Source organism: Perognathus longimembris, chromosome 17, assembly GCF_023159225.1.
Source record: "Perognathus longimembris pacificus isolate PPM17 chromosome 17, ASM2315922v1, whole genome shotgun sequence".
Taxonomy (NCBI): domain Eukaryota; kingdom Metazoa; phylum Chordata; class Mammalia; order Rodentia; family Heteromyidae; genus Perognathus; species Perognathus longimembris.
In genome coordinates, this window is record NC_063177.1 from 40,710,627 (window position 1) to 40,728,386 (window position 17,760).

The following is a 17,760-nucleotide window of genomic DNA, read 5'->3' on the forward strand; positions in this document are numbered from 1 at the left end:
TAGAATAGTGAAGTATGGGGATCGTGTCAGTCAGGGGCTCTCTGAGAGCCTTGGTCACCCGCGTCCCCGAATATCCCATTCCTCACCACTTCCTGTTCTTTCAACTCTTTTTAGATTTTTGTTTTGTTAAAAAAAATAGATTTTGCACATGTTCTAGAGCAGCCACTGTCTCCTACTCCAATGGGTCCAGTCTGGGTTCCCCCAGGATTTGGTTTAGATTGGGGTTGGAGACAGTGTGTCTCGAAGCAAGAGCAGGTGAGTATATAAAGCTGAAGTACAATAAGAAGCTCTTAGAAAATTCACAACGAATAAATTACAAACTTCCCCACCCATGTCTCCCATGCCGTCCCACCCGCCCCCCACCCTCCATTCCCAGCTGAGCCAGACAGACTGGGTCTTGTCTCAGTCCCCTCTACGTGCACACGGTGCCCTAGGCCCCTCAGAAGATTACTGTGGAAGGAAGGGAGGAATGATGAATCGATGAGTGTGTGATTGAATGCATGAATGCTTGGTAGGAGGAAACATGCACATCAGAGGCCGGAGCCCATACCTGCACCCTGGCCTTCACCAGAACAACCTCGCTGGAGGCAGAAGGCTTCAAGGTGGGCTTGGGACTGAGAAGTGAGGGAGGGGTCAGCAGGGGCACTCTGAGCAGGGAAGGCAGAGGGTGGACAGAGGACAGGGCTGCCCTAATCAAAAGGCTGGGTTCCAATACTGGCTATGGGGCCTGGTAGCTGTGTGACCATAGGTGAGCTGGACGGAGAACAGCGAGTTCGGTAAGGTTCCTTCAGACATTCCAAAGCACTTTTCACATTTACCTTTGGGTCTGCAGGGACCCTTCTGTATGCTGAATGTTGCCATCACCATTTTAGAGAAAAGTGAAGAGAGGTCAAGGACTTGCCCAAGGTCACACGGCCAACCAGAAATTGAATGCCCCTCCACCCTCTACTTTCACCACTGCCCCCGTCTCTGTGCCCATGGGATGTGAGGCCCGCACATGGCACTGTGGCAACACAAGAGTCTGTAGACTCAATTCCCTGATGTGGCTCCCTGGCCATCTGCAGCTAGAAAAGCCAGGGTGCTCTAACATCCCTTTCTTCCCTCCCCACTGCCTTAGGGCTTGGGAGTCCATGAGATGCCCATGAACTACTTTGCCTGGGAGGGGGAGGAAGTGGAATGGTTGGGGCAGCCTGTGCCACCCCTCACACAGGCATGGGAACTTCATCGTATTCATCCCGACCATCCTCTTCATCAAAGGTGGGGTTAGCGTCGTCTCCGTCCAGCTGGAGGGGCGGGAAGGAGACAGGGTGAGACATTGGCTCACTTTGAGCCTTGGACAAGTCTAATGTGGTTCCCCAGACTCTAGAGTTAGTCTAGAAAAGGGTTTGTGTGTGCTAAGGAGTCTCTGGGGGTCTGGCATCCCAGCTAGCAAGAGGTCTTTCTACCATAGCAGCCTCTCAGTGATTCTGTCTCAAATGACCTGGAAACCAGACACTGGTGGCTCATGCCTGTCATCCTAGCTACTCAGGAGGCTGAGATCTGAAGAGCATGGTTTGAAGCCAGCCCAGGCAGGAAAGTCCATGAGATGCTTATCTTCAGTTACCCAGAAAAAAAGTTGGAAGTGAAGCTGTGGCTCAAGTGATAGAGTGCTGGCTTCCTGAGTAGTTAGGATGACAGGTGTGCGCCACTGGCACCCTGTGTGCCTTTTTTGTGGTTGTTGTTATTGTTGTTTTGGTTATGGGGCCTGGGCTCTGTCCCTGAGCCCTTTTTGTTCAAGGCTAATGCTCTACCAGTTTGAGCCACAGCACCACTCCTGGTTTTCAGGTGATGAACTGGAGATCAGAGTCTCACCGAATTTTCTGCCTGAGCTGGCTTTGAACTAGGATCCTCAGATCTCAGCCTCCTGAGTAGCTCGGGTTCCAGGTGTGAGTCACCAGCTCCTGGCCCTGTGTGCCTCTTAATGTTGTCATCAACACTGTCATTCTTTCCTGTTACTGGTGGGGCTGCTTGCCTCAGATCACATGCGAGGACATAGCATAGCAGGTCAGCATGTGGACAGGCCTTGAGCCCAGACTTTTTTTTTTTTAATGTGTTGGTACTGGGGCTTGAACTCAAGGCCTTATGTTCTAGCTTGACACCCATTTGAGCCACATCTCCACTTCTGTTTTTGTTTGGTTTGGTTTTTTTTCTGGGTAAATGGAGATAAGAGTTTCCCAGTGCTTGGGGCTGGGGATATGGCCTAGTGGCAAGAGTGCTTGCCTCCTACACATGAAGCTCTCGGTTCGATTCCCCAGCACCACATATATGGAAAACGGCCAGAAGGGGCGCTGTGGCTCAGGTGGCAGAGTGCTAGCCTTGAGTGAGAAGAAGCCAGGGACGGTGCTCAGGCCCTGAGTTCAAGGCCCAGGACTGGCCAAAAAAAAAAAAAAAAAAAAAAAAAAAGAGTTTCCCAGTGCTGCCTGGCTGGCTGGCTTTAAACCTCAATCCTCAGCGCACCCACACATTCTCTCAGGCCCTCTGCTGTCCCCTCCCGGCTCCAGCTTCTAGGAGGCTCTGTCCCCTCCCTCTGCCCCTCCACCCTCCCTCCCTTCCTCCCACTCAGCCCCAGGTTGCCACTCACACACTGGAGCTCCAGCTTGCTGAAGATGAAGGGCAGCAGGAAACGACGCAGGGGCACAGTGAGGATGAGGACGAAGGGCAGGGCCAGGTTGGCGCTGGAGGATTTCACCGCCCACAGCGCTGCCAGGCAGATGATCTGGATCCCCGTGAACAGGTGCATGCGCCAAGTCCTCACCTGGGGGGTGGGGGTGGGGGAGCTGGGATCAGCATCTGCCCTGCCCCTGCACCCTCATCCCCCACCCATCCCTGGGTTGTGCCACCAGCAGGGCTCTGTACCCGCTTGACGAAGGGCACATCTGGGTGGTACTTGGGTGGTTTCAACAGCAGCAAGATGCGGTCAAAGAGCTGGATGCCGCTGAGGGACGTGACCCCCATGTAGAGGAAGATGCCAAACAACACCGCCAGGGGGATGCGCGACAGGATGGGCTCCATGAGGATGGACAGGCCTGTGGGGAGGAACGCACACGCCGCCCAGGTCACCGGAGGACCAGTGGCTCCAGGACTGGGCCCATATTTGGGACTAGGAATTAAACTACCTATACCATGTGGCTTTTTATAATTTACATTGTGTGTGTGTGTGTGTGTGTGTGTGTGTGTGTGTGTGTATGTGTGTCGGTCATGGGGCTTGAACTCTGGGCCTGGGCGCTGTCCCTGAGCTCTTCAGCTCAAGGCTAGTGCTCCACCACTTGAGCCACGTCTGGTTTTCTGGTAGTCAGTTGGAGATAAGACTCTCATGGACTTTCCTGCGTGGGCTGGCTTTGAACCGTGATCCTCAGATTTCAGCCTCCTGAGTAGCTAGGATCACAGGCATGAACCACCAGCGTCTGGCTATAATTTACTTTTTAAGTTTAATTTTTAATTTACCTTCCCTTTGAACCAAGGGCCTCAAGCTTAGCTTCTACCATTTGAGCTGCACCCAAGCCCTTTTGTTTTTGTATTGTTTCTGAGATAGAGTCTCCCTACTAATTTGACTCAACCTTCCAAATAGCTGGGATTACAGGCATATGCCACAAAGCCCAGCTTGTGAGTCATCCCAATGGGCAACATTCCCTCCATTTTAGGTTTTTTTTGTTGTTTGTTTGTTTTGTTTTTTTGCCAGTCCTGGGCCTTGGACTCAGGGCCTGAGCACTGTCCCTGGCTTCTTTTTGCTCCAGGCTAGCACTCTGCCACTTGAGCCACAGCACCACTTCTGGCTGTTTTCTATATATGTGGTGTTGGGGAATCGAACCCACGGCTTCACGTATATGAGGCAAGCACTCTTGCCACAAGGCAATAGTCCCAGCCCCCATCCCCTCCATTTTATACACGAGGAGGTAGGCTCACAGAGCTGAACAGCTTGCTAAGTCCACAGCTGGCAAAGGAGTCAATGCCTGCCCACCTTGAGACTATTTCCTTAATCTAGGGGGGGAAGGTTACAGAGGTCCGAGAAAGCCAACCAGCCCAAAATGCCTCCATTGCCCTCTGCCTATCCAAATTCCAATCCTTCTCCCAGTCATACCAGTTTTACTTCCTTTAAGGAACTTCCCTGGGGCAGGGGGTGAGAGAGCGAGAGCGAGAGAGAGAGAGAGAGAGAGAGAGAGAGAGAGAGAGAGAGAGAGAGGAGAGAGAGAGAGGAGAGAGAGCACCCAGCTGGATGAGAATGCTGATAATGCTCTATAACTGGGATAGAGCAATGGCTCTGGCTTCTGCCCTCCCCTTCCCTCAGACTGTACCTAGAGCCTCATCTCTTCCTCTTGTCAGCCTTAGAGCAGAAAGACAACTCAGGGGCATCTAAACAGCCCTATAACTGCAGACAGGGAAACTGAGGCAGAGACTAGGTGGGGTGCCAAGCTGGCAGTAGGGCATAGTAGGGTAAGACCCTGAAGTCATTGCATGGTGGCACAGGCTCAGACACAGGGTCTGGCTAGAGAAAGCTCAGGACCCCAGTTCCTCCTTCCTGCTCAGATGTCTATCCTAGCTTCTCAGGACTAGGGTGCTTCCTCCAGGGTTCCCTCCTATGGGTTAACTGATGCTGGGGAAAGGTGGGCATTGTTGTGAGTAAATGGGCAGGAAAAGACCCTGGATCCCAAGGGCAAGGCCTGGGAGGGGACAGGGCTAGCTCTCTTACCCACAAGCACCGAGACCAGGAGCCCGCTGATTCGCTGCTCCTTCACCTCTTGGATCTGAGCTGAAGCCCCTGGGGCGCTGGCCTTGCCCATGACGGTGAGGGCATTGGCATGGGTGACAGAACGCACGGTGGTGGCACTGAGCCAGGGCATCCCAAAGAGGGCAGCGACCCCGCCCATGCCCACCACCAGCAGCAGATCCAGGTGAAAGCCAGAGCCCTTGACCAGCTTCCGGTCAGGTTTGCTGATGATCAGCCTGGGAACAGAAGGAAGTCCAGTAAGCTCCCGCTTCCTTGGCGGCTCCTTCCTTCCCCACACTGGGGACTGTCTGCAGTTCAGGTTTTGTTTTTGTTGTTATTTTTTTTTCCTGCTGGTCCTGGGGTTTGAACTCGGGGCCTGGGTGCTGTCCCAGAGCCTTTCTGCTCAAGGCTCAACCACTTTTGGCTTTTTGGTGGTTAACTGGAGATAAGACTCTCACAGATTTTCCTGCCAGGGCTGGCTTCAAGCTGTGATCCTCAGATCTCAGCCTCCTGAGTAGTTAAGATTAGAGGCATGAGCCACTGGCACCCAGCCTGCATCTCAGTTTTGCCTACTGAGACCATTGCCTGTTGAGTTTCTGGCTCACCTGGTCCCTCTTGAGAATGCAGACTCTGGGAAGAAATGTCTAGAACACCTACAAGCAAGTTTGTTAAAACTACAGAGACAGGCTGGGGATATGGCCTAGTGGCAAGAGTGCTTGCCTTGTATACATGAAGCCCTGGGTTCAATTCCCCAGCACCACATATACAGAAAGCGGCCAGAAGTGGCGCTGTGGCTCAAGTAGCAGAGTGCTAGCCTTGAGCAAAAAGAAGTCAGGGACAGTGCTCAGGCCCTGAGTCCAAGCCCCAGGATTGGCACAAAACAAAACAAAACTACAGAGACTTAGCTTCAAGGTTTTCCAATACAGACCCCTTCTAAGAGCCAGCCCCTAATTTCATAGTTCTTATTTGTGTATTAGCTCAAAAAAAGGACTGGTCAAATTACATATCTGCATATAGCACAAAATCTGAACCTGCTCATGATGGTCCATCACTGTTGTTAGTGATGAGGCTGTCTGCCTGCCTCCTTTCCCTGCCCACCCCCCTCTCTGGCCCAGCCCCCACCAGTGCTCTTACGTGGTGATCTGAGATTCCAGGAATATAAGGATGAAGACCAGCAGGGCAGGCAGGGCTGAAGCAAACATCATCCACATGGGGAACTTGACATACAAGCCCAGTGGGTGGATGACCCAGCCCCGAGCTGAGGAGTTGGACACCTTAAGGCCATCAGGCACTGAGAGTTTCTGTAGGAGGAGGCAGCTGGTAAGAACAGCAAGGCAGGGGGAGCCAGAGACCTGGCTCAGGGATGCTTTAGAGCTGACTTATACTGAACACTTACTGTGTACCCAGTCAGTGTGCTAAGCAGTTTAAATATGTCTTCTCATTCCCAACTTTATACATGAGGAAACAGTATCAGAGAGATTGCATATCTTGCCCCCTCATATCACAGCTTTATGGTGGCAGAGCTGAGGTTCAAACCCAGATCTACCTGGCTCAAAGCAGACCCCCCACTGCTTTGGGCTAAGGAATGGAAGGGGAAACTTGGTCCAGCCCCTTGATTTGTCCAGAGGGAGAAGAGCATGGGGCTTTTAGGAAAGGCAGAGTTGGGGGAGAGGTAGTTACAGCTGGATTTCAGGTTGAGGAATGCTGTTAAGGAGAGAGAGCATTCTACAGGAAGAAAATGAGGAGGCGAGTATCTTAGGGAGAGGATCAGAAAGAGAGGTCACCTGGGTGTAGGTGTTCTTGGTGAAGGAATCTACCAGGACCATGATCAGGATGGAGATGGGGACCCCAAAGTCTCCGATGACTCGACGCAACTGGGGACAGATGAAGAGACCAGGGATCAGTGCCTAGTTCTTGCTTCTCATCTGTCTTCTCTCCTGCTCCACATCCACGCAGGGCATCCTGCTCTTCCCAAGGGCTGTGTCAGCAGTCAACGGTCTGTTCTGGCCTCAACTATATTTGCCTCCCTTCTTCCTCTGGCTGAGATCCATTTGGTCCCACACTCCTCCCCTTCCTAAGAATTGTCCCCTGTTCCCTGGTGGGTTCCAACCTGGTTATACAGAGGGGAGATTGGCTTGCCTATAGAGGGAACCCTGGGTCAGGAGAGAGACAGGAGGCTTGGCATTGGGAATGGGGACCTGGGGTAAGAAAAGTAGCTAAGGACTCCAGAAAAGCTGCAGTGGGGTTGGGACTGGGATAATACAATATAAGCAAGGATAGATGGGCAGGAATGCTGACCTTGCCAGGGAAGTAGGAGCTGTTCTTGAACTTGCGCAGCATCATGGCAAGGAAGAAGGTGCCAGCCATGAGCACGAGGGAGAAGAGGGCTGTGTTGGGCAAGCCCTGAGGCTTGGGCTTCATCACAACTGCGGGATAGCTCTCCTGAAGAGGGTGGACCTGGAAGATCTGCAGCAGAAAACAAAGATATCTTGTTCCCTTTTAGCCTTGTCTTGGGCTGAAAGTGTCGGAGATAAATCTATCTAGCACTACCATCCATCCATTCCTAAATCCTTCCTCCATTCATCCATGCATCTATCCATCCATCATCCATCTACGCATCTACCATTCATCTGTCCGTCATGAAAAAGGGTTCATCATCCATCCGTCCATCTGTCCATCTGTCCATCATCTCCTTTAAGTGACATGGTAACAGAGGGGCTTTTACAGTTTGTTTTTCAGAGATGAAGACCAAACGAATGGGGTGGGCCAGTGAGACAATGAGCATATGTGTGTGGGGGCATGTGTACCCCGGCTTGGGGAACACCAGAAAGCTAGAAGACAGGAATATGTGATAAGAAGGTCTAAAAAGGGGTTAAGAGTCTAGAGGTAGGTGTGCCCCAGTGGCACAGTTATTTGCCATGTAAGAGGCCCTGGGCTTGATCCCTAGTGCAACGAGTGAGCTGTAAATAGCTGTGAAAGATGTTGACAAAGTCTTTAAAGATCTGGAAACAGAGGGGCCCGCCAATCAACAGATTTCAGAGGATATACAGAATTTACTCCTCTGCAGATGCAGAGGCTGGCTTAGTGCCTGGATACAGTAAGCAAGCTAAGCAGCCAGGAGCTCTGGTGGGATCTTGAGGTCAAGTTGAGGGAAGAGAGGGGGCCTTTGAGCCCCAAAGGACCCACTGTTCTGGCTACAATTGCAGTTTCTCATGTAATCTTGCACATATATCAGCCTACCAGTTATAGACATGGATGCATGCATACAGGGCCTTATGTGTTATCCTTCTGTATAGTCATAGCACAGGTGTCAGCACACACACGGTCACAGAACCATGTGTGCCATGAGTGAGGATAGCAATACACAGCCACATCAGTGCTGTCCAGACACACAGGCAGTGATGCACACAGTCATGTGGTCTTGTACGCCATTGCACATGTGCGTTGGTGACTTCTGGGGCTCCTACCTGGATCAGCTTGGAGAAGGTCTCATAGATGAAGATGAGAGAGATGAGGAAGGAAAAGATCTCCTGAGTATAGCGGGAAATGAAGCGGACCAGGAAGCTTCCCTCAAAGGCCACCACTAGCACCACCAGCAGAATGAGCCAGAAGCCGATCCATGCACGACCCACGATGTACTCCAGGTTGTAGCTCTCGCAGAACTGTGGGCAATCAGAAGCCATCCAGTCAGACATAAAGGGCAGGTGGGCCAGGGTTGCCACATGACTGGGGTTGGAGTAGGGTTGGGAGACAGTGCTACCGAGAAAAAGGCCTCCTCGAACACCAGCAGGGGTCCTGAGAAGCCAACCACCAGCAGGGGCTGAGCTGACAGCAGGGCGAAGAGAATGCCCTGCACTGCCGTGGAGATGAGCAGTTCTGACACCCCCATCTGGTTCCGGGTCTTTTCTCCTGTAGGAAGAGGTCACATTCAGGGTCAAGATCAAGAGATTATTTCCCAGGACCAAAAAGAACAAGCCCTGGGCAGGCTGATGAAAGGGATCCAGAAAGTAAGAGGTGAGGATTAGAACGAAGGTGGGGGGGGGAGAGAGTCATTGGCACTGACCCAGGAGGCCGCCGAAGGTGATGGCAGGTGACAAGGCGGCAAAATAGATGAATATGACAGCAGCCAGGACCTGGGGGCTGAGCGCATCGGTGATATCACTTAGGTAGTAGGGGTAGCGGCGCCGGATGTCTCGCACCAGGCCTCCAAAGAACTGGCCTGTCCGCTTCAAAGGGTCATCTGGGCCACCAGGAACTCCTGCACCTCCATTCAAGTCTGTGATAGAGGGCAAGGACTGTCAGGGGGCTGATGGGAATGGGGTAGCAGGGGGTATGGGGTGGGGATAGAAAGCTAGGACTCAGGGAGAGGTTTTAGGAAGGGGCTTGAACTCTAGGCCTGGGTGTTATCCCTGAGCTCTTCTGCTCAAGGCCAGCACTGTACCACTTGAGCCACAGTTCCACTTCCAGTTTTCTGGTGGTTAATTGGAGATAATAGTCTCATGGATTTTCCTGCCTGGGCTGGCTTTGAACTGTGATCCTCAGATCTCAGCCTCCTGAGTAGCTAGGATTACAGGTGTGAGCCATGGGTGCCCGGCTTTAGAAGGTTTTTGATGGGGAAAGGGGGACCATGCTTAGATTGCTGAAGAGCTGGGCGGGCGGGGGGTGCAACCCAGGAAGCCTTGACCTGGTAGGGTAGGTACCTAGACCCTTGTAGAAACTGGGGTCCGGCTTGGCAGGGCTGGGCAGGTAGCGTCTTCGAAGCAGCTCTTTCTGCACAGGCACCAGGCTGAGCAGGGCTTGCTCAGAGGGGGCATCCATGGGAGGCATTACCAGGCTGCAGTCCAGAAAGCCCTCCAGGGAGTGTACCAGCTCCCCCCGACTGTGGGCCAGGTAGGCGTTGGTGCGGAATACCTGGGGTCAGGGGAGAAGGACAGGATCCAGGCATCCGTGGCCAGAGTGTCCAGGGATGAGAATCCCAACACTATCATTGGAAGGACTGGGTTGCCCTGCTCCCATTGCCCCCCAATGCTCTCTAAGGAAGGATCGTGGGAAGTCAGCCAGGCCCAGGGTGGAGAGAAGAGAAGGCTAAAGCAAATCTAGAAGGTTAGTCACCCCAGACTAGCACACTGGGCCAGCCCAAATCAGACAAACCAGACAGAACTGGATTCAAATGGGCCAGAGTTGGAGTGGGCCAGCCCGCAACCAGCCAGGCCAGCACAAAGCAGTCTAAACCAATCCAGGCCATATTGAGCTGGGCTAGCCACACACAGCCACAGCTGAGTTAGTGAGAATAGGTCAAACTAATGAGCCATAGTAAGCCAGGCCAGGTGAGCTGGGGAAGAACCTCTGTCCCCCCTTTGTCCCCCTCTGTCCCCCCTCTACTCCCTGCCTCCCCAGGCCTCGCTGGCCCCCTCACCCTTTCTGTCATGAGGGTAGCAGCAGCCCGGCCCAGCTGGTTGTAGTCGAGGTTGGGGGCCTCCGGGCCCAGCAACACAAAGAGGAAGCGTACAGGCTGGGGCAGCTCCAGTTCTTCTAGCTTTCCTGCCTCCTGGAGCCGAACGAAGCCCAGCACTGGGCGCTCCAGGAAGGCAGCACGGCCTGTGTGGGGAGGGGTGGTGGTGGGATGAGGTGGTCGAGCCAGGCTGAGAGGGGGTCCAGGGACTGTGGACTTAACAGACAGGGCTTCAGGGCCCAGACTTCGGGGAAGGCAGGCTGGGCCAGGACACAAGGCAGAGGCAGGGATGTGGAGGGGGGAAGAGGTAGCTCTTACCCACAAGCACCAGGGTGGTCTCTGAATTTGGAGGAATCTTTTCCAGAATTCTAGATGTTGAGTGCCCTTCTGAGCTCCCATCTCCCTGTGGGAAGGAACGTGGTTTGAGGAGGCCTCGGGCCTCCTCCATACCCAGGAGACCTGAGCCTCCAGCCTCTCCCTCTCCTCAGCCTCACCTCACAGTAGAGTTTTGTCTCCAGTGAGGGCTGTTGGGGAAGCAGCGGCTGTGAAGGGTCCCCAGAACGCATCAGCACGGCTGGCTTCACTCCCTCCAGGGCCTTCACATCTTGGGCTTGGCTGTGGGACATATAAGGGACATGGACTAAGTAAGCTGCCCAGGCTGGGCTATACGTGTGGTACAGACTAGAAGTGGAAGGACTTAAGGTCGAACTTCCTAGTAACCAAACCCTTCTTTCTTTTAAAATATTTATTTGTTGTCTCTTGGGCCAGTACTAGCACTTGAACGCAGTGCTTGGGCCCCAGGTAGGCTGGCACATTACCACTTGAGCCATAGTTCCACTTCCAGTTTTCAGCTGGTTAATTAGAGATGAATCACACAGACTTTCCTGCCCAAGCTAGCTTTGAACCACCATTGTCAGATCTCAGCTTCCTAAGTAGCTAGGATTACAGGCGTGAGCTACCAGCCTCTGGTCAAAGGCCTACTCTGAAAGGACACCATGGAGGCAAGCAGGTGGTCTCTGGTCTGAAATAGCGAGGTGGGATTAAAAGAATGAGGTGGGGGGAAATGGCCTGAAGGGTCTGCCCTCCTCAACATGGAGACATGTCATCTCTTGTGAGGTGTGAGAGGTTGGAGCTATGGTGGAGGAAAAGTAGAATTTCTGCTTGCTGGGGCTATGGAGAAGTTAGGGGATGCGTGATGGCAGGAGGGGGCCCGGTGAGGTGCGGAGCCCACACCTGCGTTTGAGCAGCAGGGTCCGGAGCAGCTGCTCTCGGTCCTGAGGCCGGATCTGTTCATCGTAGATGAAGCTGTCCAACAGCTGGTTGGCCACGCCAGCCAAGGAGGTCTCCTGAAGGTCCAGGAGGACGGTGCCTACAGAGGACAGCAGTGGAGAGGTGAGCGAGGTGGCTGCACTGAGGTTACCCCGACTTGTCGCCTGGCCCAGTGGGCCTCACCCTTGGCAAAGGCCTTCTGCAGCTCCAGGAGACTCCAGAAGGTGAGATAGGGCAGGTGTGGGCGACCCCAGGCCCCGTCCTCCCCGAGGTTCTCCTCCAGCCCCATCCAGTGCGCCGCCTCCACCCACTGCAGCTCCTGGTTCTTCTGGTCCATCACCAGTTCCTGCAACTCCACGTAGGCCTATGGACAACAGTAGGACATGGGGAGACTGACACCCTAGGGACAGCTCTGGAAAAAATGCTTGTAAGAGGCTCAGGCCCTGGAGAGATTGCAGCAGATCCTAACCTCAGATTACCAGACATGCTCCAGGCCCCTGTGTGAACTTCAGACCACTGGCTCCATCCCCCATCTTTCTCCCAGGCCCTCACCCCAATTCAGTAGGGGTATGCAGAACTTCTGGACCAAAAGAGCCTGGAGTGAGTACTTGGCCAGGAAACGGAGGCCTGGCACTACGGTTGGGCAGAGGAGAGGAGTGTCTAACTCAATGCGTCCCCAGTGAACCGGGACTGAGCCTGGAGTCGCAGCCCTCAGCACTCAGGCTGTTTGCCCAGAGAGCTTCATTGAAAGGGGCTCTGGTCTCTTCCCTAGTGAGCAAGGTCTCTTCTTTCCCACCTATTTCCCCAAGACCCCTTCTCCTTTCCTACCTCTTCGTGGGGTCTCCCTCAGCCCCCTCCCCTGCCACTTCCCCTGGTAGAAGACTGGGTCCCAAAGGCAGCCTGGGAAAGGGAATGGTTGAGGGTAGAAGGCTGGATCCTCACCTCAAGGTCACTTGGGTGTGATGTGGTAGGGGTGGCCGGGATGTAGTCTGTGGCTGTTGGCTCAGCGGGAAGAACTGAAAACCCAAAGTTGGTTAGTGTTGCTCCAGACATGGCCCCTTCCCCTGAGACTCCTCCACAAAGAGTCTCAGAGACCCAGGCCCATTTTCCCATGTCTGGGACCCTGGGACCCAGCCCCACCCTGCCACACACAGTGGACTGTGGCTCTCTACACCTGCTCTGGTCCCCGTCTGCCTCTGCCACTCCCCATCCAAGTCTTGTTGAGGTCCCCTGGGATGGATGGGAAGAGAGAGCCCCCAATCGTAAAGATCATAGCATCCTAGGGTCTCTTCCCACCTTGGGGGACAGACTTCTTTTCCTTTTCCCACCTGCCTGGGCAAGCCACTAAGCCAGGTAGCCTCTCCCCCAGACACCAGAGTGGGGTGAGACCCTTATATATCCCTCCCCTCCACCCCACCCCTCTTAACTCTAAAATCTATTGCCAGCACTTGAGTTCTGTTGACAGTAAGCAGGTCCCCGCCGGGGGCGTGGCGGGGGGGGAACCTACCTAAGACCTTGAACAAGCCAAGGAAGGTGGCATGGGTTCTTAAGGTCTTTCTACTCAGGGGGTCCCTAGATAATGGGACTTCTCATTCCATATCTGATGTCCTTCAGCCCCCAAGACATGATAATGTTCCCAGCCCGCACCTGGCCTAGAAGCTGGCATTGGATGGGCATGGGTGGCAGGTAGACACCTGCCCTTGTCCCAGACAGGCCTGGTTGCCCTCTCACACGTGATAGGGGCACTGGCCCTGCCCCCCCCCAGCCCCTCCTGTGATCATTTCAAACAAAATACTGTTGACTCTTTAGTCAGTCAGGATTGTGGGGGAGTTAGCCATGGGGCTGGGACTGTGGAAAAGGGAAGGATGAGCACCATTGTCTCTTCAGGGATCAGCAGCTCCTCTGGGCCGAGGGCAGAGGGCACAGGTTAGGAGATGGAGCTCACCTTCGGGCTCCACCTGGTGCACAGAGATGCCTGGGTCTTCATATTCCTCTTGTTCTAGAATCTTCTCCAGCGCTTCTTCACTGTCCTCCTGCTCTGGGATCTCCACCACTTCTTCATAGTCCTCCTACAGGAAGTGGCTGTCAAGCCTGTGCTGCAGGGGTCCTTGTGCCCCCAGGAAAGTGGTCATTGGAGAGAGCTCCCAGAGTGGCCAGGGCGGAGCCCTGCAGTGGCCAGGAGGGACCCACCTGCACATCCCCCATGGTGCTGTCCTGAGTATCCACTTGTCCACGTCAATCTGAGCCCCCAGCATAACCCGCTCCTCGGGTCCCTGCAGGAGACAGACACGGGCTGAGTGAGGCCTACGGGTCTCCCAGTCTCTCCTGAAGGGGCAGTGTTTCAGTGGCAGGAGAGCATAGAGATGGGACACAGTGGGATGGGAGAAAGGTAGTGGGGGTGAGGGTAGGGGAAGGTTTGTAAGTGTCCAGGCAGGGGTGCAGTGGCTGGGAGACGGATAGCCAAAGGAAGAGGAAGCATAGCAAGCAGCCAACTAAACGCGTTCACAGAGAGGAGGTGAATGTCACTGCAGGCCAACTCCATCCTCCATTCACCAATTCTCACCTGATTTCTTTCCCTACCCAGCTCCAAGATTCATCCAGGGCATGACCTGTCCCTTCTGCAGGGCTTTGACTTCCCCAAGGGCCATTAACAGACACCCTCCTCCCAGAAATGGCTACATCCCACACTGGGCATGTGAACCTGTTTCTCTCCCTCCCCATTTTGAACCTCTTCTCTTTTGCTTGCTTCTACCTAGTCGATTGGCTTTCTTGTGGTTGCTACAAGTTGCCAAGCCATTTCTTGCCTTAGAGCTTTTGCATATCCAGCTGTCCACATCCTGGGGGCTCCTTCTGCCCACATTCTAGCTTTCTTCCCACCCCCCTTTTATTTATTTGTATGTGAGTCCAGGACTTGAACTCAGTACCTGATGCTTTTGCTCATTGGCTGGTGCTCTACCAATGGAGCCACATCTTCAACCTCAGCTCAAATGTCACCTCCTCACAGGCCCTCTCTGATTGTCCTAACTTTCTGATTTCTCAGTTGACAAATCCTCTGGAAGAGAAGCCACGAGTGCAAAGAAGACCCTGCATGACATTGTCCTGATGGGGTTTTCCACACCTAACAGAGTGTTTACCACATAATAAATGATCATGAAATATTTGCTAGGCGAGTCTGTTCATCCTGTGGGCTCCCATTGCAGGCTTGGGGTCTTGGGAATTAGAATGGCCTGGAGCCACCCTGAGGGCATTGAGCCCTGGACCTTGGTTTTCTCAGTGAGTCCCTAGTAGAGAGAATATATATATAACTACCCTGGAACATGGGGGCATCTTCAAGGGCAGGCCTGGGCTCATCTAAGTGGGTCCTAGAACACTTGTGTCAGGTCATCAGAGTCAGCCACTCTGTTGAGTGCAGGAGGCTGAGATACACAAAGCCCATCCCAACTTCCAGGAAGCCCCCAGCCCCAGCTGGGTGGCAAACCAGGAACCCAGACAGCCTAAGTGGTTCCACAGATGAAGATGGGTGAGGAGGTGGAATGTGCCAAGGGCCAGAGAGCAGGGGGTAGAGGCACAGGACAGAGGGCAGAGGGCAGAGGAGGCAGAGGCTAGGAAGCAGAGTCATGTAGGGAGGGCTGGGGGCCATGTGAAGTAGGGCAGGGAGAACATTCAGGAATAGGGAGTCTTGCCAACTAGGAGATAAAGAGAGACATGGCCCAGTTCCCCCATCCCCCTGCCCCCAAATGACATCCATGGGAGCATGCCCAAGCCCGATAATGAGACCGACCCTGTGAAGAGGTTTTGTCCCTCTTGGTCTCACACACACTTTTTTTTTTTTGCCAGTCCTGGGACTTGAACTCAGGGCCTGAACACTGCCTGAGCTTCTTTTGCTCAAGGCTAGCACTCTACCACTTGAGCCACAGAGCCACTTCTGGCTTTTTTCTATATATGTGGTGTTGAGGAATCGAACCCAAGGCCTCATGCATGCTAGGCAAGCACTCTACCACATTCCCAGCCCTCACACACTTTTGCCCTTCCGCCTCCCCCCTTCTCTATCTTCTTCCATTCCCAGAGGCCCCACCCGGCCCTATTCTCTTCTCCCATCTTTTTTTTTTTTTTTTTCCTTCTCTGGACTTTTCACATGCAGTATCCAGGGCCTCAAATCCTTGGTGACCCGTGTCAAAGTCCCACTCCTGGCTTAGGACTGTGGTCTTGTTTCCCTCTGGAGATATAGCCATGGCAGAACTGGAGAATGCAGAGTTCCAGGCTGCTTTGGCTCTGACTGGCCAAGTGGCCTTGGGCAGCCTCTTTCCAGGCTTGTCACCCATCTGTCCGATGCAAGGCCCTGCCCACCCTAGCTCTGAGCACTCAGTCAGAGAGAGAACTGGCTGGGCCTCGGAGTGCGCCCAGGCCCAGATTGCTGCAGGCCTTGCTGAGCCTGGTACTGATAAGAGTGCAACCCGCCATGCTTGGAAACATAGCAAATACTTAGGGCCACAGCTGGGCAGCTGGATAAGGGAGAACAGGGCAGGGAGGACCCAGGAGCACAGCTGGTCAGAGTCTCAAGGGAGGAGGCACATATGACAGGAGCCAGATGATAGGGTGTAACATTCCCCCCCCACCAGTGGCACTAAGGATTGAACTCAGGATCTCATACTTGCTAAGCTATACCTCCAGCCCCCATAGCGCCATCTTTGTGGGGATAAAACCCACCTCCTCTCATATTCCCCAAACCAGTCTGTATGGCAGGCAGTGTTGGTAGCCCTGCTTCATAGATGAGAACTCTGAGTTTCAGAGAGGACCGCCTGCCTCAATAGTCCAGTAGGCAGATGTGAGAAGCAGGGTGAAGCCCTGGCCTAGGACGCTAGCCATTCGTCAACTATGCTGAGTTGCCCCCTTGGAAACTAGTTCTTAGCTGTGCTTTCCAGTTAGTAGATATGAACATGAGCTCGGCAGCTGAGGCTCCGATCCCAGCCCTGACGTTAACTAAGCATGTGGCCTTGGGTTTGTGACACAATCTCTCTGTTTTCTCATTTGTAAATAAGACTAATAATAGTGATTCCTACCTCAGAGACCCACTGTACTTAGCACAGTGCCTCGGTGTGTAACATCTCTGAGCAAATGTCTGATGCCATTATCCCTGACACTGAGGTTACCACCAGGCTTGCTAACTTCACTGCCGCACCCCCCCCCCCCAAATTTGCTACGGGATTAGCCTGAGCTAGGTGCTTCACAATCCTTGGGCAGTGGGCAGCTTCTCCTCTCCCTCTAAACATTTGCTGCCCTGGGGACAGTTCCAGGACACCCCCCCCCCAATAGACGTCTGGGAGGGCCCCAGATGGGAAACAATATTGGTTGTCCTCTTGTATCCTAAGTGAGAGGGTAGGGGATAGCCTGGGGGGAAATGGAGTCTGGATGAATAAGACCTGAATCTGGGAGATTCAAGGGACCAATAGATAGAAACCAGATGGGACCCACATCTGGGTCAGATCTTCCACCATTCACATCCTGCCACACACACCTCTGTTGCACCAGCCCTCTGCCGCCCCCTTGACCCCTGCTGCAGGTGGGCCTGAACCCTGAGAGGCCCTGAACTCATGCCCCATTCCTGTCCCACCCACCCACACCCCCTTGAAGGTCAAGGGCCACCTGGACCCAGGTGCAGGCTAGTCACCTGAGCAAACCCCCACGACAGGTGCCAAAGGACCACCCAGCCCCTCCCCGCCCTGCCCACCTGTTCAGGAGCCTGGGAGTCTCTCCGAGAGGTCCTGCAGCTGCCCGCGCCCTCTGTCACCAGCCAAGCTCCCAGCCACTCTAACCGCACAGGCTGCGCTCCAGCGCCTGCCCGGGGGGAGCTCCAAACCCCTGACTCATGCCCCCGCCTCCTAATCTGCCCACCCCACAGCCCCAAGCCCCTTCCCAACCCACACCCCATTCCCTCAGGGTGCCCCATAAACAGACTTATCTCTCACCCACATCTGGACAGCTGTGCAGCACCCCACTCCACCCCAGCTTGGCCAGTGCCTGAGGTCTGTCCGTGCCCTCCTGGCCCTGAGGCCTCTCCTGGGTCTTTGTCCTTCATGGATTCAGGTTTCATGGCTGATGTCTCAGTGCTCCCACTGAGCGTGGACAGCCTCAGCTTGCCTCTGCCTGTCCTCCGCTCTCCAGGCCCTCTGCTCTGGCCCCAGCACACAGGGTGCCTGTCCTTTCCTCTCTCTTGCTGTCCTCTGTCAGGCTTTCCGCTCCCTAGCAACCTTCCCAGGGACTTGTTGAGTGCTCCTGAGCCCCAGCATCCCTCTCC

The 17,760-nt window shown here is 54.1% G+C and overlaps 1 protein-coding gene across 2 annotated transcripts; it reads right to left on the reverse strand.

Annotated features, from left to right (window-relative positions):
- Positions 1-980: 980 nt before the first annotated feature.
- On the reverse strand, positions 981-17,277 carry Slc4a1 (solute carrier family 4 member 1 (Diego blood group)). 2 transcript variants are annotated; one of them, XM_048367234.1, is made up of 20 exons: positions 17,194-17,277; positions 13,656-13,738; positions 13,411-13,534; positions 12,408-12,481; positions 11,649-11,829; positions 11,430-11,565; positions 10,691-10,811; positions 10,515-10,599; positions 10,161-10,342; positions 9,445-9,655; positions 8,808-9,020; positions 8,505-8,653; positions 8,212-8,406; positions 7,043-7,210; positions 6,529-6,618; positions 5,879-6,045; positions 4,727-4,980; positions 2,896-3,065; positions 2,621-2,794; positions 981-1,283 (listed from the first exon to the last, which is right to left on the reverse strand). In XM_048367234.1, exons 2-20 carry the CDS (start codon positions 13,668-13,670, stop codon positions 1,203-1,205), a joined length of 2,790 nt encoding a protein of 929 aa, XP_048223191.1. In that variant the 5' UTR covers positions 13,671-13,738; positions 17,194-17,277; the 3' UTR covers positions 981-1,202. The 2 variants fall into 2 exon arrangements, with proteins under 2 accessions (XP_048223191.1, XP_048223190.1); XM_048367233.1 differs by having other exon boundaries at positions 10,515-10,602.
- Positions 17,278-17,760: the final 483 nt, after the last annotated feature.